The sequence below is a fragment of the Lepidochelys olivacea genome, assembly GCF_965140295.1.
Source record: "Lepidochelys olivacea isolate rLepOli2 genome assembly, chromosome: 1".
NCBI classification, from domain to species: domain Eukaryota; kingdom Metazoa; phylum Chordata; order Testudines; family Cheloniidae; genus Lepidochelys; species Lepidochelys olivacea.
Window position 1 is genome coordinate 255,106,996 of NC_140411.1, and position 26,994 is coordinate 255,133,989.

The following is a 26,994-nucleotide window of genomic DNA, read 5'->3' on the forward strand; positions in this document are numbered from 1 at the left end:
AGTTAAAAATTTTCCAAAATTATGGGGCCCTGAAGAAAAATGTAACTCCCAAAATAGAAAAAAGTTTAGGTCTGAATGTCACAGTAGATAGCATAGTCTTCAGACTCTTGGATAATCCACAAGAAAGCGAGGGACTTTTCTTGCTCTTGCTTTTGACTTACAACCTCAATAATTAAAAAGTCTCTCTTGACAGGAAGAGATGCCTTACCTTTGTCTAGACAAACAGTAGCATTAAATGTGTGTGCTCAGGGGTGGAAAATATGACCTCCTAAGTGTAAGTGTGTGTATAATATGCATGCATGTATATGCACTTAGGAGGTCATATTTTATTTATATATAAATGCATGCTGTATAAATGTATGCATTTGGAAAGAAGTTGGGTGAAAATAAATGACTTTATTTCCCTCAGACAGAATTACCTGGTCATAAAATCAAAGATGTTAAACTGTAGACTCAAGCCATGTTATGTGTTTACTTCATGGGTAGCAACTCCTTCTTCTGAAACCTAAGTCTTGATGCTGATAAGTTCTACTTCTCCATCTCTGAGGGTTTCCAGTAGCACCAGATGAAGGTTTTATCTCCTGACGAAGGGACTACAGAAATTATGTAATATCCTTTTGAATATAAAGCAACTACCTCTCATGGACATGGGCACCTTGCTTAAAAATATCTAAATCAGATGACACCTCACATTAAGCCTGTATAAGACCTGATCATACTGGAACTGGTTGACTTGCAGGGAACTGCAGCTGTCACAAAAGGGGGATGTCTATTATAATTTTGATCACCAGATCTTTCAGTATATTTTCAAGACAGGATAGACCACATACTCCTGGGTCTTGCCTATCTGTTAAAATATAGAGCAGAATTCACTGAAGCTATCACTTGCCCTGGTAAGATGAATTTGTAGCCTCAAGCATTTTTCTCCATGCAACGTTTGTTTGGTTTTCAAAATAGTGACTGTGCAGCAAGTTGGGCTTCCTGTGTTTTTTGAAAGGGGAGTAGTTCATCACTGTCTTCTTCCTTGAGAACATAAAGATTGAAGCTGAATATGGTATCTCTTAGCAGTCACAGCGCACTAATGTCTGCACCTGTATCTTTTTAGGTAGGTAGTCTGTAATTAGGGACGTATCGCATGAAAAGTAGTCTTACCTCTGATCTAGGCCACTGAAGTAAGCTCTTAGAAACTGTTTGGTTCCTTGAATTTTTCCAACATGAGCCCATTTGATATTGCAACAGACTTCCCAAAGTCCTGTGGACTATCAAGTGAAACCATGGTGCGGCTGAACTATAGGGAAGGATCAACAGTTAGCTATCTGGCCAACTCTTGGTTATTTTGTCTTCGTTTTCTGACACCTGAAAGGAAGGGTATGATTACAGATACTGTGGAGTTTTTAAGAAGGTTGAGACGGCATCTTTCCCAATGCTTTCTCGCACTGAAACCTCAAAAACGATGGAGTTTTGTGCGTGTGGGAACTGGCAGTCTCAGCAGTGGCATTTCCTACTGATTCAGTTGGGGGAATATCTTTAGAAAAGTGGAGGTTTCATCTCAGAACTTTGCCCCTGGACAAGCCAAACAAGCCAGTCTGAACTGAAGAAACAGCTTATGCTGAGGGAGCATAATGAAGAAGGGAAAAGGGAAGTACTGTTGCATTGGGTCACTCTATTTTCTATCACATGAGTATTGGATCTCTTCTAGGCTTAGAAATTTTATTTTGTATTTCAAGATAGAGCTTTTATAGTAACTTATTTGCTAAAGGTTTCCAAAGCCAAACAACACTTCAGTAAAAGCTATTCTCTCTAGTTCTAAACTTTAACATTCCCCAAAGGATCCTTGTTGGGCAAAGTGTTGTTTAACATCCTTTTTAATGATCTAGGAAAAGAGGTAAACAGTACACTAATTAAGTGTGCTGGCGATGCAGAATTAGGAGACGTTGCAAACATCCGGGAGGATGGAAAAATTATAAAGGGATCTAAAGAGTTTATTCCTATGAGCTCAAAATGAGATTCAACCTCAACCTGTATCTGAAACACCAGAATTCAATGGCAGGAAATAATTTCAAAGTAGCAATGCCAGAATAGAGTTGATCTTGAGTATCAAATTGGAGGACGAGGTGGTGATGGTTTAACGTTTATATTACAGTAGCACCCCAGGGCCCAATCAGAATTGGATCCCATTGTGGTAGGTTCTACAAACACTTGAGATCTTCATTGCCAAGAGAAACTAACAGTCAAAAAGAAAATAAATAGGGAAGGGGACAGGGATAACCCATACAACTCAATGATTGTGGTGGTTATTGGCACACTTTAATTATGTATTTTTTTTGCTCCTGTTTAGGGCTTTTTGGGGAGGGATGAGTGGGCGAGGTCATTTTTAAAAAAAAGGGCAAAGATAGGGTGAGTGGGAATGGGAAGAGTAGACAAGTTAAATAAGGGAGAAGAGAAGGACTGAAGGGGCAAAGAAGAGAGTAAGAAGGAATATGGAGGACAGCAGATTGAGATGTGTTTTAAAAAGACTGAGGAATAGGGGAGGGAGGAGTTTGGCTGTTTGTCCCAATCAGACTGAGGAATGTATGTAGTCTAAACTTTCAAAAGCAGTCAGTGACATCATTGATGCCCAGGAGCCATGAAGGAATGTTGCTGCCACTGTCCCTGATTACTGCAAGGGACAAATCTCTGGCACCAATGGCTGGCTCCTCTTCTGGGAATTTTGGCGCTGCCAGCTTTCAGAGGAAATAGATCTAGTGCCCCCAGGATGAGATTGCCCTCTTCTCCTCCTCCCTCCCCCCCCCCCCCCCCAAAAAAAAAAAACCACCAACCTGCAGTGAGATACAGGAGTGCAAAAAATGGCAGAGACATTCTGGGTAGCTTACAGAGAAGTGACACCTCACAGAATGAGGAGGGCTAAGGGTAATGTAACACATACCAAAATTTGGTATGTGTAAATGGCAGGGAAAGGGAGAAGATAGTTGTGGAGTTGAAATTGAGCAAAGGATAACTTAGTCTGAATATCAAGATAAATTTCCTAATTATGAAATGTTAGACTGGAAGGGCTAGATGCACAAAAGGACTTGCATGCTTAACTGACACTTTAGGCACCTAAATCCCAGAATCAGGCCCCAGTGGGATTTACAAAAACCTCACTCCGCTGCTGCCAAACCATGTAGGCACCTAAACTTCCTCTGCTCCTAAATTTTTACTATAAATGTTCCCTATGCCTATATTTTGGCCTCTGAGCATGCTCAGTGCAGCCCCATGCTGGGCATCCAGACACCTAAGCCCCAGTGCAATTTGGGCCCTACATGCATTCCTATATCTAACTTGCCTCTGGGGCCTGATCTACTATGCGTGTTTAGAGCTCACCTCTCAGATTGCCCCCTCTAGATGAGTTTACACAAAACAGCTGGAGGAGGAGGACCTTTGTCATAACTTTTAGCCCAGTGGTCTAAATGTAGGAGACCCTGGGCTCAAGTTCACCCTCCACCTGAGGAGGAAAAAGGATTTGAACAGGGATCTGCCACTTCTCAGGTGAGTGCCCTAACCACTGGGCAGTGGGATAGCCTGATGTGGGGTCCCTCATTCTCTCTCTCCTACTGAAACTGTTCCATTGTATATAAATAATTAGTCATTGGATCCTGGACCTCCCACTGTCCAGGTGAGTACTCGAACCACCATGCTACAAAGTCATTCTAGAGCTTGTTCTCTTTCTGGCCCAATGATGCTTTCATTGTTTATCCACAATACAACAGCTTCAACACCAGAGACTGAGGGAGCCCCACCTCAGAATATCTCCCCTTCAGGTGAAGGGGGGAGTTAAGTCACCAGTCTCCCACATCCCCAGTGAGTACCCTAACCATTGTACTAAAAGTTATGAGGAAGATTCTCCTGCTCCCCCAATTTTCTGGCAAAAATGGCATACGTTTCCTATGCCAGGAGGAGAGAAACTTTTTTGTAACTGCCAGCCCCGCGAAGGGAGGCACCTCCCTGCATCCTGGACTTAGAGCCAAGCTCCTTAAGAGGGGCAGGAGCTTAGGACAAATCCCTTACCTTGGTCTCTCCCATTGGCTAACTTGAGTGGAAAGCCTCCCCATGTAGTAGCTTGTGTGATTCCCATTCTGAGGCTTCTGTCTGTCCCCATTCATTGTATAGGGAGGCTAGGTGCCTAACTCAGGCTTCGTGAATCCCAATGATCTATTTTCTTTTTTTTAAAGGTGCATAAAGTTTGTGAATCTAGCCCAAACAATCTCCCAGAGGAAATAATGGATTTAGAGTAACTTAAAACTAGACTGCACCAAGCATTCAAATGAACTCTGAAAGAGCAGTCCTTTATTGGTAGGAAATAGATTATATGATCTAATGGGTGTTTTCCATCTTTAATTTTTATTATTCTAGTGACCTGAAACCCTCATTTGCAATCGTCAAAATGAAAATATCTTCATAATTTATATTTATATAGAATGAATCTCATCAATTTCGTTATATGGCTGCCATCCTTCGCCACTGCTTATTAACCGTGGGCCCTACTGAAGACAAAACTGAAGAATTGCACAGGTTGGTAGAATTAACAGAACCAATATATTTTTGAAGGATAACTTCTTTAGTTAGAGCATTAAATATTTCTCTTTAGATATTAGCAGATCAATATAATGTCTAAAAATAATATCCACTATCCAAAAAATAGATTAAAAAGTAATCCCTGAACTGCATAACCCTTAAGACTGAGAGAATATACTGAAATGTAAAATGTACTTGTGCAAATATTGAGGATAAAATTGTTTACAGGAATTCTAGCTGCAGCACTCCTTGAAGTTATCTTTAACTGTAATTGTCTCAGCCCTGATCTACACTAGGACTTTAGGTCGAATTTAGCAGCGTTAAATCGATGTAAACCTGCACCCATCCACACGATGAAGCCCTTTATTTCTACTTAAAGGGCTCTTAAAATAGATTTCCTTACTCCACCCCGACAAGTGGATTAGCGCTTAAATTGGCCTTGCCAGGTCGAATTTGGGGTACTGTGGACACAATTTGACGGTATTGGCCTCCGGGAGCTATCCCAGAGTGCTCCATTGTGACCGCTCTGGACAGCACTCTCAACTCGGATGCACTGGCCAGGTAGACAGGAAAAGGCCCAAGAACTTTAGAATCTCATTTCCCGTTTGGCCAGCGTGGCAAGCTGCAGGTGACCATGCAGAGCTCATCAGCACAGGTGACCATGATGGAGTCCCAGAATCGCAAAAGAGCTCCAGCATGGACTGAACGGGAGGTACGGGATCTGATCGCTGTATGGGGAGAGGAATCCATGCTATCAAAACTCTGTTCCAGTTTTCGAAATGCCAAAACCTTTGTCAAAATCTCCCAGGGCATGAAGGACAGAGGCCATAACAGGGACTCGAAGCAGTGCCGCGTGAAACTGAAGAAGCTGAGGCAAGCCTACCAGAAAACCAGAGAGGCGAACGGCCGCTCCGGGTCAGAGCCCCAAACATACCGCTTCTATGATGAGCTGCATGCCATTTTAGGGGGTTCAGCCACCACTACCCCAGCCATGTTGTTTAACTCCTTCAGTGGAGATGGAGGCAACACAGAAGCAGGTTTTGGGGACGAGGAGGAGGTTGTAGATAACTCACAGCAAGCAAGTGGAGAAACCAGTTTTCCCAACAGCCAGGAACTGTTTCTCATCCTGGACCTGGAGCCAGTACCCCCCAAACCCACCCAAGGCTGCCTCCTGGACCCGGCAGGCGGAGAAGGGACCTCCGGTGAGTGTACCTTTTTAAAATACTATACATGGTTTAAAAGCAAGCGTGTGAAAGGATTAATTTGCTCTGGCATTCACGGCTCTCCTGGATGTACTCCCAAAGCCTTTGCAAAAGGTTTCTGGGGAGGGCAGCCTTATTGCGTCCTCCATGGTAGGACACTTTACCACTCCAGGCCAGTAACACGTACTCGGGAATCATTGTACAACAAAGCATTGCAGTGTATGTTTGATGGCATTCAAACAACATCCGTTCTTTATCTCTGTGTTATCCTCAGGAGAGTGAGATATCATTCATGGTCACCTGGTTGAAATAGGGTGCTTTTCTTCAGGGGACACTCAGAGGAGCCCATTCCTGCTGGGCTGTTTGCCTGTGGCTGAACAGAAGTGTGCCCGCTGTTAGCCACGGGGAGGCGGGAGGGTTGAGGGGGTAGCCACATGGTGGGGGGAGGCAAAATGCGACCTTGTAACAAAAGCACATGTGCTATGTATGTAATGTGAACAGCAAGGTTTGCCCTGAAAGAGTGTAGCCACTGTTTTATAAAATGTGTCTTTTTAAATACCGCTGTCCCTTTTTTTCCTCCACCAGCTGCATGTGTTTCAATGATCACAGGATCTTCTCCTTCCCAGAAGCTAGTGAAGCTTAGAAAGAAAGAAAAAACGCACTCGCGATGAAATGTTCTCCGAGCTCATGCTGTCCTCCCACACTGACAGAGTACAGATGAATGCGTGGAGGCAAATAATGTCAGAGTGCAGGAAAGCACAAAATGACCCGGGAGAAGTGGTGGCAGGCTGAAGAGAGGGCTGAAGCTCAAATGTGGCGGCAGCGTGATGAAAGGAGGCAGGATTCAATGCTGAGGCTGCTGGAGGATCAAACCAGTATGCTCCAGTGTATGGTTGAGCTGCAGCAAAGGCAGCTGGAGCACAGACTGCCACTACAGCCCCTCTGTAACCAACCGCCCTCCTCCCCAAGTTCCATAACCTCCACACCCAGATGTCCAAGAACGCGGTGGGGGGGCCACCGGCCAACCAGCCACTCCACCACAGAGGATTGCCCAAAAAAAAGAAGGCTGGCATTCAATAAATTTTAAAGTTGTAAACTTTTAAAGTGCTGTGCTTAAAGTGCTGTGTGGCATTTTCCTTCCCTCCTCCACCACACCTCCTGGGCTACCTTGGTAGTCATCCCCCTGTTTGTGTGATGAATGAATAAAGAATGCATGAATGTGAAGCAACAATGACTTTATTGCCTCTGCAAGCGGTGATTGAAGGGAGGAGGGGCGGGTGGTTAGCTTACAGGGAAGTAGAGTGAACCAAGGGGCGGGGGGTTTCATCAAGGAGAAACAAACAGAACTTTCACACCGTAGCCTGGCCAGTCATGAAACTGATTTTCAAAGCTTCTCTGATGCACACCGTGCCCTCCTGTGCTCTTCTAACCGCCCTGGTGTCTGGCTGCGCATAACCAGCAGCCAGGTGACTTGCCTCAACCTCCTGCCCCGCCATAAATGTCTTCCCCTTACTCTTACAGATATTGTGGAGCACACAGCAAGCAGTAATAACAGTGGGAATATTGGTTTCCCTGAGGTCTAAGCGAGTCAGTAAACTGCGCCAGCGTGCCTTTAAACGTCCAAATGCACATTCTACCACCATTCTGCCCTTGCTCAGCCTGTAGTTGAACAGCTCCTGACTACTGTCCAGGCAGCCTGTATATGGCTTCATGAGCCATGGCATTAAGGGGTAGGCTAGGTCCCCAAGGATAACTATAGGCATTTCAACATCCCCAACAGTTATTTTCTGTTCTGGGAATAAAGTCCCTTCCTGCAGCTTTGAAACAGACCAGAGTTCCTGAAGATGCGAGCATCCTGTACTTTTCCCGGCCATCCCACGTTGATGTTGGTGAAACGTCCCTTGTGATCCACCAGAGCTTGCAGCACTATTGAAAAGTACCCCTTGTGGTTTATGTACTCGGTGGCTTGGTGCTCCAGTGCCAAGATAGGGATAGGGGTTTCATCTATGGCCCCACCACAGTTAGGAAATCCCATTGCAGCAAAGCCATCCACTATGACCTGCACATTTCCCAGCGTCACTACCCTTGATATCAGCAGATCTTTAATTGCGTGGACTACTTGCATCACAGCAGCCCCCACAGTAGATTTGCCCACTCCAAATTGATTCCCAACTGACCGGTAGCTGTCTGGCGTTGCAAGCTTCCACAGGGCTATCGCCACTCGCTTCTCAACTGTGAGGGCTGCTCTCATCTTGGTATTCATGAGCTTCAGGGCAGGGGAAAGCAAGTCACAAAGTTCAATGAAAGTGCCCTTACGCATGCGAAAGTTTTCGCAGCCACTGGGAATCGTCCCAGACCCGTAACACTATGCGGTCCCACCAGTCTGTGCTTGAACGCCGATTCCGGGCTCGGGAAACCACAGCATGAACCTGCCCCATTAGCACCATGATGCATGCATTGGCAGGGCCCATGCTTTCAGAGAAATCTGTGTCCATGTCCTGATCACTCACGTGACCGTGCTGACGTTGCCTCCTCGCCCAGTATCGCTCTGCCAGGTTCTGGTGCTGCATATACTGCTGGATAATGCGTGTGGAGTTTAATGTGCTCCTAATTGCCAAAGTGAGCTGAGCGGCCTCCATGCTTGCCTTGGTATGGCGTCAGCACAGAAAAAAGGTGCGGAACGATTGTCTGCCGTTGCTCTGACGGAGGGAGGGGTGACTGATGACATGGCTTACAGGGAATTAAAATCAACAAAGGGGGTGTCTTTACATCAAGGAGTATTTCAGGCAGAACTTCACAGAGGGCTCCAATAAGAAATGGTGCACCTAAGTAATTGTTCTTATTGGAACAAGCAGGTTGGTCTCGCCTCTGATTGATACATGGCTAGATTTACCTCGCTGCACCTTCTCTGTGATTAACTGCAGTGTGACTGAGAGGAAGGAGTCCCCTAGATGGGGGAGAAGGGGGAAAGCAAATGAGTACAAAACAGAGCTGGGTTATTTCTTGTTTTGATCAACTCCATCTATCTTTTACATCTTTGGCTGGCAGCAGATGGTGCAGAAGGACTGCAAGCCATCCACATTTCATGGCTGCTCGGCAGAAGATGGTACAATAGGACTGCTAGCAATCCGTATTGCCTGCCTGCTCACCATAAGATGGTTCAATAGGACTGACTGCAGGACTAAAGAGAATGACCTGGTCAAGTCACTTCTAATGTAGTCCCTGCACCCATGTCTGCCCAGGCGCTCCTGGCTGATGTGGCCAGGAGCACCTCGGACATGATGATGACAGCTACCACTCCTATTGTACCGTCTGCTGCCACAAGGCAATGAGTTGCTGCTGCTGTGTAGCAATGCCGTACCACGTCTGCCAGCACCCAGGAGACATATGGTGACAGTTACCTGAGTGGACTCCATGCTTGCCGTGGTATGGCATCTGCACAGGTAACTCAAGAAAAAAGGCGTGAAACGATTGTCTGCTGCTGCTTTCACGGAGGGAGGGAGGGAGGGAATGGGGGACTGATGATATGTACCCAGAACCACATGCGACAATGTTTGAGCCCCATCAGGCATTGGGATCTCAACCCAGAATTCCAATGGGCAGCGGAGACTGCGGGAACTGTGGGATAGCTACCCACAGTGCAACACTCCGGAAGTCGACGCTTGCCTCGGTACTGTGGAAGCACTCCGCCGAGTTAATGCACTTAGAACATTTTCTGTGGGGACACACACACTCAAATATATAAAACCGATTTCTAAAAAACTGACTTCTATAAATTCGACCTAACTTTGTAGTGTAGACATACCCCAATAAATATCAGTAGAGAAAGAAGTTAGAAATATTTCTACAACTTTGATGCACTAGGGTGGAACTGTTCTGTTGGTGTTTTATGTCACCATTAGCCCAGCATTTCTACACTGGTATACTAGCGGGGCAAGTGCCATATACATGTATAAATTCTAATTTGTCAAAAGGTGAATCAGTTGCAATAAATTCATGCTCTTGGATCTGTGCTCCTGCATTTGACTGGGTTTGGAATAGTTAAAATTCTAAATTGCCTTCCCACTGTCCTACCTATTTATGTATAAATGTCATTAAGCTGCCTTAGTTATCAGGTCATCTTCCTGTGCTATTTGGGGAATCTGCAGCTTCCTCGAATGTTGCTTTTGATCCCGTAAGGAATTTGTTCTATAAAGTTTTTCTTTTCTTTCACCAAATTCTCTTGAACTGTTTGACTGCAGGGTAAGCACACAAAAAATTCAAATTAATTTTGATAAGGGTCCCACTCTTGTGCATTTAGAATCGCTAGAATTTTATTTGGGATATTTATTTTTTATTTTTGCCTTCCTCAAAGTAACAGACATCCAAAGACGCACATGAGCCTAGTAGATACAAACACTGTCCCCAAGTTGTCTAATGACAGACACTAGTGTTGCCTATTTCAACTTGGAAAGGCCATATTTCTAGCTGCAAAACCTTCTGAGGATGTTGCTTTGAGCCAACAGTTCTCCGAAGAATGCTATAGGTTTCACCCCCTTACCAAAAAGAAAAGGAGAACTTGTGGCACCTTAGAGACTAACCAATTTATTTGAGCATGAGCTTTCGTGAGCTACAGCTCACTTCATCGGATGCATCCGATGAAGTGAGCTGTAGCTCACGAAAGCTCATGCTCAAATAAATTGGTTAGTCTCTAAGGTGCCACAAGTTCTCCTTTTCTTTTTGCGAATACAGACTAACACGGCTGCTACTCTGAAACCCCCTTACCACTATCTGTAAATTTGACTGAAAGTTATCAAAAGCTACAGTGCCAGTGGGGTTACTTGCTGGGAATCTAGATCTTGCATCAGAGCTGCGCTCAATTGGTGTAGATTAGTCTGGGACTATTTAAGGCATATCTGCAATCGGTGCCTAAGCACCATGTAATTAAAGATAGTGCTGGGTGTGCCCTAAAGGGCAGTATATTCTCTCTCTCCCTTGTTTTTGTTTTTTGCTCTCATCCTCCCCTGAAGTGTGTGGGGGTGGGAGAGGAGGGGATTAGTGGATTGTTGGGAGATACTACTACTGGAGGAAGGCATTATTAAAGAGATGGGTCTTTGCATTTAGACCAGTACATTGTTAGGGGCAGGTTCTGTCTGATCTCTTCTGGTAAGTTATTCCACAGTTCTACTTCATACACCCAAGAGTCTAGGGCCATGCGTATCTATGTGTATCACCCCCGTAAAGTATAGCCATCTTGGACTGTTGCGGTCTTGCTTTGTTGTAAATGGATAACTAACATGTAATGTGCTTTGGTCCCAGCCTGCTAAGTGTTTGATAGACAGGGCCGGTGCAACCACTAGGCAAACAAGGCGGTTGCCTAGGGCGCCAAGTGGTTGGGGGCAGCCAAAAGCGTGCTCCGGGGAGGCGGTGGAGCGGAGGTGAGCTGGGGCAGGGGGGTGCGGGGAGGGCCGCCTGCAGCAAGTAACGGGGCGGGGGAGGCAGCACCATGCTGCCCCAGCTCACCTCTGCTCCACCTCCTCCCCTGAGCATGCTGCCCCGCTCTGCTTCTCTCCCTCCCAGGCTTGCGGCACCAAACAGCTGATTGGCACCGCAAGCCTGGGAGGCGGGAGAACTGGAGTGGCAGCGGTGTGCTCAGGGAGGAGGCGGAGCAGAGGTGAGCTGGGGTGGGGAGTTGCTGCACGGCTCCCCGGACCGATGGGAGGGAGGGAGTTGCCGCACAGCTCCCTGGGCCGAAGGCACGAAACATCCTTGTACCGGCCCTGTTGGTAGATCCAAACTGACTTGAAACTGAATCTGAAATAGACAAGCAGCCATGGAGTGAGCACTGTATTGGAGAGATTGTCACATCTGCCTTTGTCAGTTAGCAGACATGCTATTGGTGGACCTGGCACATGGCTTAGTGGTCTATACTCCCCTCTGAGTGCACCACAACATGTCAGGAGCTCCTCCAACTTCAGACTAGGCTCCCCATATCATCTGACAGCCCAAGCATGTGGCTGAAGTAGCTTATCCCCGTCTCTCTGGGCTAACAGCCGCCTTCTGTTGCCAGTTAACGTAGCTAGTCCTGTAGCTTAAGTAATAAAAAGTTGTACTGAAGTACTGACTGTTCAAATCCCGCTGATATTGCGTGATGAGGGGAGGAGGTGATATTTGTCTGGTGGGGCACCACCCCCTAGGAAACTGCATACAAAAAACCTGTTAAAAGAACATTTATTTAAGTTGCAAAGTCAGGCACTAGAAAGTCCGGACTTAAGACTGCCTGCAGAACATCAGTTCTGTCCCCTTATGCATATGCATTATGATACAGTCTTTAATTATGTGATTTCATGCTTCCTTCCCCCGCAACCCCGCGGACCTCCATCTCATCCAGTGCACAGACTGGACACACAAGGGGGCAAAGTTAAGACTTCATAAGCAACCATGAATGTGGCATTTCCTCACTCAAATGTTTGTGTAATAAAGCAATTTTGGAACGGGGTGGCTTTAGCCCAGGGGGATTCCCCTTATAAACCTCTGGGAGCTTGAATACCCCATTAGTCCGCTATGGGTGTAGTCGTAATTAAACACAAATGTTACTTTCCAGATTAGAGTTTTCAATTATTATTATTATTTATTATTAATAATTATTTATTTATTAATAATATATTTTATTTATTCCTCTTTAACTTCTGATAGCACTGCTGAGCCAGTTTAGGTATAAAAAAGTATGAGCTGGTTTATTTTCAGGTTTATGTTTCAGCAACAGAACTCTGAACTACAGTAGACTCTAATTGTAGAATCTTTATTGCTGGAAATGAGGCACAAACCAGAGAGAAGAGAGCTTGATTTTTAGAATCCAGATTTCAGATGGAGTCTGCAGGCCTGGCAGTTACAAAAAAGTTTCTATTTGAAAATTGAGCACATTTTGTATGGCATCTTTGAGGCACAAACATATTTTTATAGTCCCTCTTCAGGGTATAAACAACACTTTCAGCTGAGTGTCCCACTTTTCAACAGTGGTTATTTTTAAAAGGATGAGTAAATCCCACATGTGGATGCTTAGATCAGTATCTACTGTTGGCATGTAAGTTTGAGTGTTACACCTATAAATGTTGATTTTTAGTGTCCAAATCCAGGACTTGGACAGCCTGTTAAGGAGCCCTTGTATGAACATTTGAGCTCAAAATAAACTTATTTTATACTAACATCAAATGAAATACCAAACCTGAAATATGGTTTGGTTTGCTCCCTCATCATAAGCACTAACCACAACTTGATTTTTTTTAACCAATACGTGAAAGTTTTTCTATAGAAAATACCTTAACTAACTTAGTACCTGTATTGTTTTGTTGCTGTTAATACAATTCTGTAATATCATTGCTTCTCACTTTAATATGAGAAGCTTAAAGCACCACATATTAGAGCGAGTGCCATTTTAGCCCACTAACAAGGTTTTAATCAAGGCATTCAGCCATGCTCAATAGTCCTTTGCTTTTGAATTTGCATATCAGGAGGGGGCTGGGAGTCTGAGTGGGTGGACGTCATGTCCCAGTGATTAATGATCTCTAGGAAGCTAGAAAGGGGAGAGTAATATACGCAGTATTTCTACCCCCTGGAGTAGGAATGCAAACGCTATTGTGCAGATCTGTGCATAGTCACTGACTTCCTGGTAGCTGGAGAATTTCATACACTCCTCTACCACAAATAAAACTGTCAGTGAAGTGACAAAGATCAGAAAGCTGGGCTTCATTTATTGAAAAGAATAGCTCAGGCACAGTGATCCAGAAAATTAATTTTGTAGGTGTTTGGGAACTCAGTTGTTTAATAGGAAACCAGTAAAAAGGGGACTTTCTATGAAAAGGCTGAAGCCACCAAATATTTGTTGAATTGAGTTCTGTTTTGTTTCTTGCTGTATGAGTGGCTGGAAACTGGATACTTTTAGATTGCTTAAAAGAGAGAGCTGCTTTGAAGGAAAGTAAAATAATAGAAAGACTATCAAAATTTAGAGAGGGAGCTAATATTGTGGGGGAAAACGGTCATTTTTTTGCAACAAAAATACAATTTCTAATACAAATTCACAACAATATTATCTGATTATTTGAAAGTTTTAGACAATAGACTTTTCACTAGAACCACAATATCAAGTAGCAAGATACTATGGAGATGGGGGGCAATAGTAATACCTAGCTAGATTTGTGTTTGTTTTTAACTTCAGTAGAGGCTTCTGAAAGCTTTGAGGACTCTGAGGCCAAGATTATTCACTACTTTTCAAGCACTGATATTTATGATTAGCAGGACTATAAGGGTACAACTACACAGCAAAAAAAAACATCCTTGCATGGGCTGAGACTCAGTGTCCTACAGACTCAGGCTTGCGCCACAGCACTAAAAATATCCATGTAGACATTCCTACTCAGGCTCTGAAACTCCCCCTCTTCCCTAGGCTTCAGAGCCTGGGCGAGAACATCTGTACTACTATCTTTAGCGCCGTAGTGCAAGCCCCTTGAGCTCAAGTCTGTAGACCCAGACTCTGATACTCACTGCCATGGTTGTTTTTTGGCAGTGTAGTCTTCAGAGTCTGTGTTCTACAATATTTCTTAACTCTTTTCTAGATTTATCTGTTGTTAACTTTGCTAAACGCTGGTTAGTCGTCAGTAAATATGGAGAGGGTGCTTCTCTTTCAGCACCTACTATATAGCAATGTATTGGGGAAGTTTATAAATACAATCTAACTTTTATTGTTCTGTCAAAAGAGCAGAATAAGGCTCTCTGATTGAAAAGGTAAATAAACCAGACCATAAAGCAGAAATTCATGAAGTAAAACTCTGACGTGGTTTCCCATAACAAAAGGACCCTGTGGTATAGTTTCTTGAATTAAATAAATATTAGTCTCCATTAACTGACTTAAATATGGTTTTAAAAATCAAGACACAGTCCAGTTCACTTGTATTGAATAGTACCTTCTGCCACAAGTAGTCTGCTTGAAGTCAGTGGGGCTATTTATGAAGTAAGTTACTACTCAGCATGAGTAAGGGTATTGCAGTCTGACCCTCGCTGTTTTGGGGATTCTAAAACTATCACTTTTTAAAATCCAGCACTTGATGAAATGAACTCCAGTTGGCTTTTTTTTTTAAAAAAAAAGCCTTAAATATCTCCCATACGTGAGAAGTCAAGTAAAGGTGCTGATATATGAACAGCATTTAAGACTTCCTCCCCTGCCTCTTCAAGGAGGATGAAATAACTGTTTTTAAAATATTCCGATAGTCATTATTGTAACTTTAAGTATTGTAAAGCTAAAACTTGTAAATTTCAAGGAAAAAGACATTTTATGTGACCTCTGGAAAACCAATGTGTGGGTTCCCCCTACTGGGTGCAGCATCAATAATGTAATAAACACAGTTCTTCTAGCTATGCATATACAGTACCTGCTGACATCAGGGGTGCTGAAGCAGCCAGAAGTAATGAAAAGCAGCTATATTTGCCTCTCCTCCTTTAGAAACACAACATGGGTAATCTTGTAAGAAATTAGAAAGAATAGAGAATTAAGAACTAATGTTAAGTATCTTAAATAAACTGTAGGTGTTTATGCATAGTTAGTATTCTGCTTTACATTTTCAGTTCCTTACACTGTCTATTTTTAAGCACATAAACAGTGTTGGTAATGGCATATACTTTTCAGTTAGTGTTAAAATTACTTATATGATTTGGGTACAGCATGTAATATGTTATCAAAGCACTAACTAGATAAAAATCTCTTTCAGTAATGCAATCAACCTTTTAAGCAATATTCCAGTTTCTTGTTTGGATGTTCTCATTAATCCATCAACCCAAGAAGAAACAGTTTTGAAATATAATGGTATGAATATGGATGCCATTCAAGTGTTGCTGGATTTCATGGAGAAAAGAATAGACAAGGTATGTGTGACACTGAAGGACTTCACAAAAGGAATGCCTCTTAGTAAGAGTAGAAACGAACTTGAATCAGAACTCCAGATCTCTACTCCAGAACTTTAAAACGTTAAGGGGTGAGAATGATGTGAAATTCAGTAATTTTGCAGGTCAGACTCATTCTGGAATTTGAAAGTTCATGTGATCATAATTATATTAATGTAGAATTCTTCATAAATTTATGAAAAATGTCAAGAGGCATGTGATGTAATAAAGAAAAACCCATTTCTCTCATTACATCAATATTAAAATAACAAGGAAAAGCAAAGCTAAGAAGAGAATTTTCCACTCAATCAAATAGAATTTATTTATCGATGATAAAACCATACTGATTTCCAACCCAGTTTCTAATGTGATGTTGATTCTGGATCCCTTGAGTACAATAAAGTTTAAAACATGGTTGTGGTTATAAAAAGTGACAACTGTGTGTGGGCAGTAGATGGGAACATTTTGCCTCTTGTGGCTGAGATGTCTTCTTTTACTGACAACTTTTTATTTCTGTTAGCATTGCAGAGAATACCATCTATGTATAGAAAAGCAAGGTCAGCAAAACTTGATCAGGGCCGAGTTCAGCAGATAATTTAAATGTATACTTAAAATTTTCATCCAGTGCCCACTGGGTTTTGGATTAAGCCTAAATGCTTTGCTGAACAAAATGTGTTGAAGTAATGTGAATCCAAAATCCAAAACACAAGGAGAATTGAAGGCTGAAACGCCACCATTAAATTGTGCACTGCACATAATGTTCAAAATACAAAGCAGTTGTAAATATTTTTATGACCTCCAAGGGAACTAAACTAGGTTGTCTTAAAAGCTAATTTTAGTCTGAAAATTTGCAGTTTATGTAACAGTCCCTTTGGAATTACTGAATGAATTCCGAAATTATGAATTTCGGGGAGGATTTTGGTAGTGTGTTTACATAATCATTTTTTTCAAATTGTGTATAGTAATGTATTTTCATGATGAGATATTCTGTGCAAAGATTTAATTTAGAGAGAAACTTTACGTAAGATTATTATAAACCCTTGAAAGAAAAGATTTTAATGGAAATGCTGTCCCTGCAGTGAGTGGTGAAACTAGTAACAGTTTATATGTTGGTGACATTTTTAAGAATTTTTGATTATACTGAGAAGGAAAAATCTGTCATTGCAGACATAAGAATTATTCTTTTCCACTTGACTGTATACTAAATTAGCCACATTAATTATTTATTGTAAAGTTTCAAGCAAAGCACACCCATACTGAATGCATATAATATATAAAATATAATCTTGTCTGACTCTTGTAATTCAGCCAGTGTTTGGTTTGTTTTTTTATAATTCCACTTTAGGGAAGCAGCTACAGAGAGGGTCTGACTCCAGTTCTCAGTTTACTAACAGAATGTTGTCGAGCTCATCGGAACATCAGGAAGTTTATCAAAGCTCAGGTAAGATTCAGATATAAATTTAGAAATCTGAAAATAAAATATGCAGCAAAATCTTTCAGGCTTCTACAGCACAGAGAACATTGATGTTTGAATATTAAGCAACTTGGATTTTAAAATTTCTCTTAAAGATGTCTACATCCGTAAGCAACTGCAGTGTCTTTGTTACCTTCTGTCAGCTCAATGACAAAAATATTGATCTACATTAAGTGTTTTCAGTGCAATGTCATGATTTGATTTCAAAGTAATATAAAGGGAATGAACATTAATGTCACCCTATAAATGCAGGACAATGACTTAAATTATTGTATCAGCAAATAAAAATCCAACAATAAAATATTTGACAAACTGAAGAACTTTAAATTCTCCTTCAAATTAAAAATACAAAATGTAAGACTTGGGATGTAACCACAAGGCACCTCTGTAATGTTAAAATATAGAGGGGAACTGGACAAATTGTTTCAGTTACAAGAAGATGCCATGGGTCCTTGGCTTAATTCAATTGCATGGGCCTAACTTCCATGGCTTATGCCAAGAGCCTTCAATTCAGCAACATTAGAGCGGAGTCTGAAGCTGTAGTGTATGAGATAGGAGGACTTTTTCAAAAAAACCTAATGGGACTTGCGTGTCTAAATCCATTAGTCACTTCTGCAAATTTGCCCCATAATTAATAAAATAGCACTACAACTGTATGGAAGCCAGTCAGTCCATCCGTGTTTTGGTACCCTTCAATTGAGCTTTAGTCATAAATTACAATACATCAGCAGAAATGAGTCAATGGTGTTGGAGCTTTAAGACTTAACTGCTGTGTGTAAATTGTATAACCAAGGTGAAATTCATACCTATGCAGAGGGCTAGCTCAAGGGTTGTGCATCATTTAAGCCCTTAAAATAGGTCTTAAGTGGAGCATGAGCTCCATGCTGGCCCTCTGCCTAGGGGTGAATTTCATCCCATGTTTAAAAAAGACTTCTGCAATTTTAACTATCTGCTAAAGTGCAATGGAAAAACTTTTCAAAATGCCCCCCTGCCAAGCAAGGAGGAAGCAGAATAGAAATTGAGTCCTAGCTGCATCACTGATTCTTAGTGTCTCCTGTGGCTACTCCTAGGATGATGCAGCTTCCAAATTACACCCTTCTCAGGGCTGTGCCTGAAATCATAGTCTAGCTCTTTGTTCTACCACATATCTTCTCTGCATCTTTTCTTCTTCCCTTTTTGTTGTTATGGACCTTTAAATGAAAACCTGATCTTTTACTTTCAAGAAATCTGTACTTGCTGCATATTCCCCACCTGAACCCATATTCATATGACAGTCATTTCCCTATGAACATGTTTTGATTATTACACACACACTACATTAAAAGTGCAGTACTGAGGTTGTGTCAAGCACTCAAAAGTTAGGAAATGCCAGAATTAAGATTGTCTTAATATGGCCCCCTCATGTGTATGTATTAGGATGCAATTTCTAATTTCATGATCATAATGCGTATGCCCAAAAGGGCCAAATTAAGAATGCACAGGCAACCTTTATTATGGCATTTCCCAACTTTTGAGTGCTTGACTTTGCATCCTTAGTATGTTCTTTTAATGTTTTTTTTTTTTTTTTAGTTTTTTGTGTGTAATTCCCATGGTTCTTAAAAATAGCAAACTGAAAAAAACAAATTCTCTCATGTGGAATCCTATTGACACCCACATGGCTCGTCAGCAGGGTTGGAACCTTTGGATCCACTGTGCACATCTCTGCTACTTGAGCAAACAGAGTAACAAAGTTGTCATCCTTCATGTGGATCAGCACTATAGGGGGATGAGACGCACATTTTACCATTGAGTTTCACAGATATTTGCTGATAGCAGAGGGATGGTGAGAATCAGGAATCTTGGATTCCATTCCAAGGTCTGGAAGAATGTTCGCTTGTTCTAGTGAGCACAAGCTCTTCTGCCCATTTCACCCTCAGCCCCATCCCCTCCAACCTTTTGTTGTCTGTGCTGTCTTTTCATTCCCTGACATCTTCTTCTAGTCCCATTTTCCTTGCCTTCCCAGTCCCTGTCTCCACTCCTCAGGCTTCTCAGCCCTGTCCCAGTCTCCTTTCTCAGCTCCTCATCCAATCAATCTCTCACTCTCTCTTCTCTGTCCCGCCCCCCCCTCCACCTTACTGGCTCCCAGTTCTAGTCTCCCTCACTGATCTCCTCATCCAATCTCATTGTACCCCTTCTCTGGCTCTTCTTGGCAAGAAGACTATTTGAGACATAGGCTAGAGCCCTGATATTATTTGGGATAAAGGTGGCAGAAGGAGGAAACAAATGTATTCTAAGGCGGGTGTCTTGTTCAGTTGTCTGCGGAGGTCCCAGGAAACCCATGCAGCTAGCTGGGCTCTAGTCACCTTTGCAAGATAGGCTTTATATTGTAGATATCCTACTTATAAACTTGCAGCTGCTTTGCATGGGTGGGATTTTAAGCTTGTTCCATACATTATTTTCCAAGAAATCAAAGTTTGCAATGTTTTTCCTTTCCATGTACTGTATTAACTTCTGCCAGGAATGTATGGTTTTCACTTTTTCTTTTTGTAACACTAGGTATTGCCTCCATTAAGAGATGTATCAAATCGTCCTGAAGTTGGCACAACAGTGAGAAACAAACTTGTGCGCCTTATGACACATGTCGACCTTGGAGTAAAGCAAATTGCAGCAGAATTCCTTTTTGTCCTTTGTAAGGAGAGAGGTATAAAATCAATTTTGTTCCTTTCCTTTTATTCTAATTACAGCAAGACTTTTGGAGGATCTTCTTATTTCTGTAACCCTCCCAATTCCAGATACGTCCTTTAGTTTAAAAGTACTGTTTGTGATACTGCTAAAATCATGCCTAATGTTTTTCATCATTAATCAAATATTAGATAATGGTTTCCATTTTCTATCTACATGTATATAGTTACTGTGCAATGGGACATTACATAGTACTAACATCATAATTAATGTATACTGACAGAATTGAGCTTCATTTTTGGGGTCTGGCCACTCTAACTAAACAACAGTAATTGTAAATTATTGAAATTTTTTTATGCTACTTTACATATTTCCCCCCAGCTTCCCTCTTGCAGGTCATTTAGTTCAACACAGATCTTGCAACTGACTAATTGTTCTGTCTGCTTCCAGACAGCACATACACCTACCATGCTTCTGTGTAATATTAAATAGATTTTATTTCTACTCTTTAAATGAAATTAACACCTTTTAATGGCCAAGTTAATTCTGTGTTGGTGAAAGTGTGTCCTTCAAATATCTTCTTTAAAAAAGACTGAAAATAAAATTTTAATTGCCTTCCAGAGATCTGTGGCTTCAGTTAAGAACTGGAGTCCTAATTGACAAATAAGATTCTAGCCTTATTTATTTAGTATCAAAAATGTGCCGGGTGCTTCTGAGACAAACAGGAAGACAGCAGTCAATGCCTCAAAGATCTTACATTCTAAAGATGTAACATAATTTACTGGAAATAAATTGTGATCAGTTCAGACTAAATACCTTGATTATCCAAACTCTTTCCTGACATATATTTAATGGTTATCTTCCTTTTCAGTAATATACTTTATGAACTCTTCAAACCATAAAACATTGTTTTCAAAGTTTGATATCTAATGAAAAATCTAGTACCAATCCAGTAATAATGTTAAAGTATAACTGTACTTCCACAGCCTAGTCTATAGTACAGCAACCTACAGTAAAAAATTACTTTAAGGGCTTTTTTTATCATATAAAAAAATCATTTATAAATCTATCATTTCTTAATCTGATAAATGTACCCAAAATTACAAGCCAGGTGACTAGAATTTTCTGTTTGTCATGGAATTGATAGAGTGGCAGAACAAGCTTTTGCACACAGCCCTGCTGGGTGTCAGAATTATTTAGGTTGTCTGCCTTTTTCTATATTTGACCCCTCATCTAAGAATGCCAGTGGCACCAGCTGTAGTAGTTCTGTCTGTAAACTGTCTGCTGTAGCTGTTCCATTCCCAAAACTCTCATTGACTTGAAGCAAAGTATCTTATTTCATTTCAATGGGAGTTCCATGTTCAGAGCAGCTACAAAACGGGTACCAGGATCTGGACTGAGCAAACCAATTCTTTTTTCTTACCACTAGGCCCCAAAATATTAATATGTAAATTACTTCTGATCACTACCAAGTTCGACTGGATTTCACCCCAGTGCAGAGGGAATGTGCAAGGTCCTTCATTAAACCTTGTACAAAGGGCTTAAGTGGGGGAGGAGAGGGCTCCTGTACTGGTGCAAATTTTACTATTTACCTATTTCAAGATATAGCCACGATCTTGGAGTTTCTGTTGCTAAGAGCATGCCAGCAATTGCTTTTATAGCTTAATTTCTTGTTTAATACCAGACTTGGGCATAAGCATGCTTGTGGAGTACCTTTGTAAGATGTAGGGACAATCACTTTTGTAATTCTGCATTCAGAGAAGGTGATTCTCAGAATTGCTGCTTGAAAAAAGAATTTTTTTGAATAACCATGCAAAGTCTAGGCCTTTGCCCTTGTAGAAGTGTCCTGCTTTTTCTCCTGGGAATATACTGTGGCATCTCGTGCTCTTTCCTTTTTTTTTTAATGCTCATTCTCCCTTAAGACCCTACCTTTTAGTGACCTTATTTTGAATACGGAAGGCTGAATGGACTCCATTAGGAGAACATCAGGATCTGTTCTATTGTATATTAGCCAAAGGGGTCACTGCATAGCAATGCAGCATAGTCCCCATAAGGGATGAGTAGACTGTATTTGCAGTTCTCCAAGCCCCTACTGGCCTGATATGCAAGAGAATGGATTTGGAAACTGACTTCTTGTAAGTGCCCTACATTTCAAGTGATGATTCTGTGTTGATAAAGCTTAGAAACTGATTTTCTGTCTCCCACATCAAGTTCTCATTCTGCTAGTGTCACACACAGAGAATTTGTGGGTAAAAGTAACAATCTGCTGTAGGTTTAAAATACCACTTGTTGTTGTTTTTTTAAAAAAAAACAAGAAAACCCTTGTTTGTGCTTGGTGAAAAATGCTTTGTGCCATGTGGTCTTTCTTTCAGATGGCTGTACTGAGAAAAGTGACTGACTGTTGTTTTTTTTCTCCTATACTGGCTGCATAAATTATGTGGGTTTTTTCCCCTTCTAACAATGGCCAGCTTTAATACTACAGAAGGAGAGGCTAAACTCTTCTTCTCTAACTAATAGGATGGCCTTTTTCCAGAACATTAAGCATGATACGTTCTGCGATTGCTGGACTATGTACTCTGTAAATAGTATATGCATGGTGCTGTGTACCAGAAACATTTTTTTTTTTCAAGAAAATGTTATCCTTTCACTGTCACTTACCTATACTATCCATAGTTTGAGAAGCATTGAAGCCAAATCCTGCTGTCATTACTCACTGGACTATTCCCACTGAAGTCACTGGGAGTAGGGTATGTCAATTGAGCAGAATTTTGCCCATAACTGTGAACCTCAGATTAAAAAGAAACCACATTTCTCAAGGAAGATAATCATTTTCAAAAAATAATTTCCACATCACATGGAAATACGTGAAAGTTTCAAGCAATAATAATGAAAACAAAATTCAAAAACATGAAATTTTGTCAATGGTACCAACCAAGAATTTTCTAGTTAGCTGCCATAAATAACAGTAGCACAAATATAAACAATGAAGAGCACTTTGTCTGTGAAGATGGGGGTTGGGAGGGTGGAAGGATGGATGGAAAACAGAAAGTTGACCAAATATGAAAGGATTCAGTGAACTTTCTAGATCATTTAGGAAAATGTTGCCAGTAAGTTGCATCTTTGGTCAGTGGATGTTAAAAAAATTATTTTATTCTTTGGGTTTGCATAGAAAATAAAACAAGCTGTTCTAATAGTGGCTGCAGTAGTAATACTTAGCATTTACAGTCAAGATTTCCACACGAAAGCTCATGCTCAAATAAATTGGTTAGTCGCTAAGGTGCCACGAGTACTCCTTTTCCTTTTGCGAATACAGACTAACACGGCTGTTACTCTGAAACCTAAAGAAGTTAGGTGACTCAATCCCGTTGCTTTTCAGTGGGAGTTGGGAACCTAACACTCTTAAGCACTTTTTGAAAATCCCAGCCTACGTTATTTATCAAACCAAATAAAGCCCTCTTTTTGGGGGAGAGAAAGCACTTCACATGAGCCACAAAAAGAGCAGAGTTTAGAGCCAGGATTAGAATTTCGGGAGTTCCTGGGTCCCAATCCTGATTCATACCACTGAACCCCACCTTCCTGTCAAGAGTTCAAATACACACTTTCACTTATCACAGCTTTTCAGCCTCCTGAAAATACAAAATGATATAAAACAGGCAAACTTAAATTTGCCATGTTTATGGCTTATTAAAAAATCAAAAGCGACTGACTGCGGGACTGAATTAAAATGTAGTACCTCACTTCTGCCTTTTTCAGCTATTTCATAGGGCATACTGGTCACCATATAAATAAGTTAGATTTTAAAACCCATTTTAAAGATGATGCTAATGTTGCACTTTGTACTGTAATTAAATTAACTTCTAGCTGAATAAATTGATCTTTGTCTCTTTGCAGTTGACAACTTGTTAAAGTATACAGGCTATGGTAATGCAGCAGGCCTGCTGGCAGCAAGGGGCCTGTTAGCAGGAGGAAGGGGAGATCATTGGTACTCGGATGATGAAGATACAGACACTGAAGAATATAAATCTGCAAAGCCAAAGTACAGTACTATTTTTTTTTCTTCCTGTTACTACCACCCAGTCCACTGTGTTTTGAGTTAGTTTCCTCCTCTCTGCCCTTTGTCAAAGGGGTCCATCATAGCTTACAACTTTGGAGTTGTGTGTATTTACATGGACTGTTGTTTTTCACAGACTTTATAAAGGTTTTCAGTGTTGTTCAGATCTAGTGTTTCTGGGGTTCAAGTGTAACTTCGTCTTTGTTATTCATCCTTGAATGTTGCCTCCATAATTTCATCAATTGCAATGAATTTGATAAGTGATAGAGAACTTCCTAGCTCTAGGCTGGGATGTTTCCATATTAACCAGTTTTAGATATATGATGGGTAGGGCCCTACCAAATTCATGGTTCACTCTGGTCAATTTCACAGCCACAGGGTCTTAAAATTGGTCAGTTTCAGATATTTACACCTGAAATTTCAGGGTGTTGTAACTGTGAGGGTCCTGATCCAAAATTGGATCATTGTGGGGGTGTGTGTGTGTCCTAAAGCTGTTGTGTGGGGGTTGTAGGATTGCCATACTCACTTCTGGGCTGCGGAGTTTCCTGCAGCTGGAGGAGGCTCCCAGAGCTGGAGGTAGGTCCGATCCCCCAGTGCTGCTGGGAGTGGCCCAACAAAGGGTTCCTAGCTGCTAGTCAGGGCCAGTGGTGGATTAATGCATGGGCCCCCCAGGGGCCCCCCACAATTTGAAAAATGGGTGCCCCAGCCCTGGCAGGAGCCATGGGGTGGAAGCCCTGAGCCACAGGGGAGTGGGGGTGGCAGCCCCAAGGCCTGGCAGGAGCCATCAGGGACAACAGCCCTGAGCCCCGGGGGGCGGCTGCCCTGAGCCTGGGCAGGAGCTACAGGGGGTGGAAGCCCCAAGTCCCAGTTGGAGCCCGGGCACTTCCCTGCAGGAGCTACCGGGGGGAGCGGAAGGGGAGCGGCAGCCCTGGAGCTCGGGCATCCTGAGCCCCAGCAGGAGCCAGACGGGAGAGGGAGCAAAATTCCCAGAGCTTGGATGCCCTGAGCCCTGGTAGTAGCCATATGTAGGCGGGGGTGGAAGTGCCAGAACGAGGGTGCCCTGAGCCCAGGCTGTGGGGCACAGCAGGCCCCAGCCCAAGCGCCCCGAGCCCTGGCAAAAACTTCAGGGGGTGGCAGTCTGGAACCCACCTCTGAGGCTGCTGCAGCGCACCACACTCACTCCTGCACTGTCTGTGGAGGTGGATCTGGTTCTTTCCCTGCATGGCTGTTATATAGAAAAATAAGTCCTGTCCCTTCCCAGCCCAGTTGATTTTGGGTAGATGAGATTTCACGGGGCAGGGCTTATTTCACAGTCTGTGAATGTTTTTCATGGCCGTGAAATTAGTAGAGCCCTAGTGATGGGATACTATCAGTAGGCATAGTTATTTCAAATGCCCATTGTAGTGCTTGAGTAGGGTTTACTTGTTATATGGCTTTGCTCTGCCTTGCTTGAAGCTACTAATCTTCTCAATGGAAGAAAGATACAAATATATGTAGGGTTATTTGATTTTAGTTTCAGACTCTCTCAAAGACACTGTTAAAAAATGTGCAGATTCAGGCCTCTCTTGGCCCTCCTATTGGAAAATCTCCTGGAGTTCAGTAGGTTACAGCAACAATTTTTTTCCCCCTAAAGCAACATATACCACGAAGAGAAGAAAAGAGACGGAAGACTTCAATCTCCCTATAGTTTGGGGACATCTTCCTCTTGGTCTGTTTGTCAAGAACCTGACCTGAAAACAGTCCTGTCATCTCCAGATAATAAATGATGGGCATCTTGAATGTAAAAGATGTTTGTGAGCATGTAGTCTGGGATTTGCCATTTTGTTTATGTGAAAAGGTCTTAAATATGACTTCCTCTACTACTTTTATTTTTATTTTATTGAATATTATTTTTCATTTCATTTTTGGAAGTGTGATTCTGCTCTGAAAAGTCATACTTTTTTTTTTTAAAGCTGTGGTGTCCAGTCACAAAACACAGATTTCCATATCCAATTGACTCTCAGTTTACAAGTAAAAATTGCGTGGGAGAAGGGGGTTCCTAACAGCCAGTACTGTAAATTCAGCCTCTGGTCTTAGTAAAGCTTGGTTCAGTAAAAATGAGTGTGAGAAGGAAATAAAGGAAGTGGTGATGCCATTTTAAGGTACCCACACCATCACTTTGTTGTTGTTTTTTTTGGGGTGGGGGGAGGATAAAGTGCACCATCAGAACTGGGCCATATGTGCCAAAAGTAATAGTTCCAGAAAATTTAACTCAAAATGCCTACCTTGAATAGAATTCCTCTTTTGAGTCTTGACCCATAGGCATAATGAGTACTCGTGAAACTTGGGTATTTGAGCACTTAACATGGGGCTAATATAATAAAAAATTAAAAAGCCAACAATATGGAGGAAGGCCATCCATGAAAAGAACTGCAGAATTCTACTTGCAATTCTGTCTGAAGGAGTTAAACCATTTTATAATGCTACCAGGGAGCATTAACTTTTAAAACAGTTATCTGTCAAAATTGAAAAAGAGAAATTTTGTTGGCAAATGTAAAGATGTAAATGCTACAGCCATCTTTTTTTTCTTTTCTTTTTTCCCCCCATCACAGCATTAATCTTATCACTGGCCATGTAGAGGAGCCAATGCCCAACCCTATGGATGAAATGACAGAAGAACAAAAAGAATATGAAGCCATGAAACTTGTCAACATGTTTGATAAACTTTCCAGGTAATGTAACACTATCCAAAATACTACAACCAAACAAAAAAAGTGGATGTTTTTAATCATAGCTCCTCTTAAGAGAGAGGTTTAGACCCCAGTTCTTCACTCTGTCAGAGGTGTGTATTCATGTCGGTGGGACAATTTGCTTGCTTTTTAGTTATCCACATGCTTAAGTGTTTGGTTTTTTCCCCCGTTTTGGCTACTTTCACTGGACAGGAAAATGATGCTTACACTTGGACAGATAGCAAGAACTTGTATTTAACACTGTTCCATCTAACTCTATGTAAACTGTAATGTGTATGGGACCTTTGGAAACGGTTGGTTCCCTGCGCCAAAGCAAAGGAGCCAGGGTGGAGAGACAGGTGCACATTGAGTTGCTTCAGAAATCTGGTTTAAAACATTGCGCAACATAATAAAACACCCTGAAAAACCAAG

The 26,994-nt window shown here is 41.8% G+C and overlaps 2 protein-coding genes across 2 annotated transcripts in view; both read left to right on the top strand.

The window, feature by feature from the left end:
* The window catches only part of RIC8B (RIC8 guanine nucleotide exchange factor B), a 62,649-nt gene that overhangs the window by 23,237 nt on the left and 12,418 nt on the right, over window positions 1-26,994 (top strand). Inside the window, exons 4-9 of the mRNA XM_084613702.1 lie at window positions 4,457-4,551; window positions 15,497-15,650; window positions 17,014-17,109; window positions 19,678-19,822; window positions 23,695-23,839; window positions 26,446-26,565. Coding sequence (XP_084469828.1) covers window positions 4,457-4,551; window positions 15,497-15,650; window positions 17,014-17,109; window positions 19,678-19,822; window positions 23,695-23,839; window positions 26,446-26,565 — 755 coding nt within the window. The remainder of the gene's footprint in view (window positions 1-4,456; window positions 4,552-15,496; window positions 15,651-17,013; window positions 17,110-19,677; window positions 19,823-23,694; window positions 23,840-26,445; window positions 26,566-26,994) is intronic.
* LOC311519283 (myb/SANT-like DNA-binding domain-containing protein 7) lies at window positions 5,198-6,876 on the top strand. The gene is made up of 2 exons (XM_084625657.1): window positions 5,198-5,756; window positions 6,342-6,876. Exons 1-2 carry the CDS (start codon window positions 5,216-5,218, stop codon window positions 6,425-6,427), a joined length of 627 nt encoding a protein of 208 aa, XP_084481783.1. The 5' UTR covers window positions 5,198-5,215; the 3' UTR covers window positions 6,428-6,876.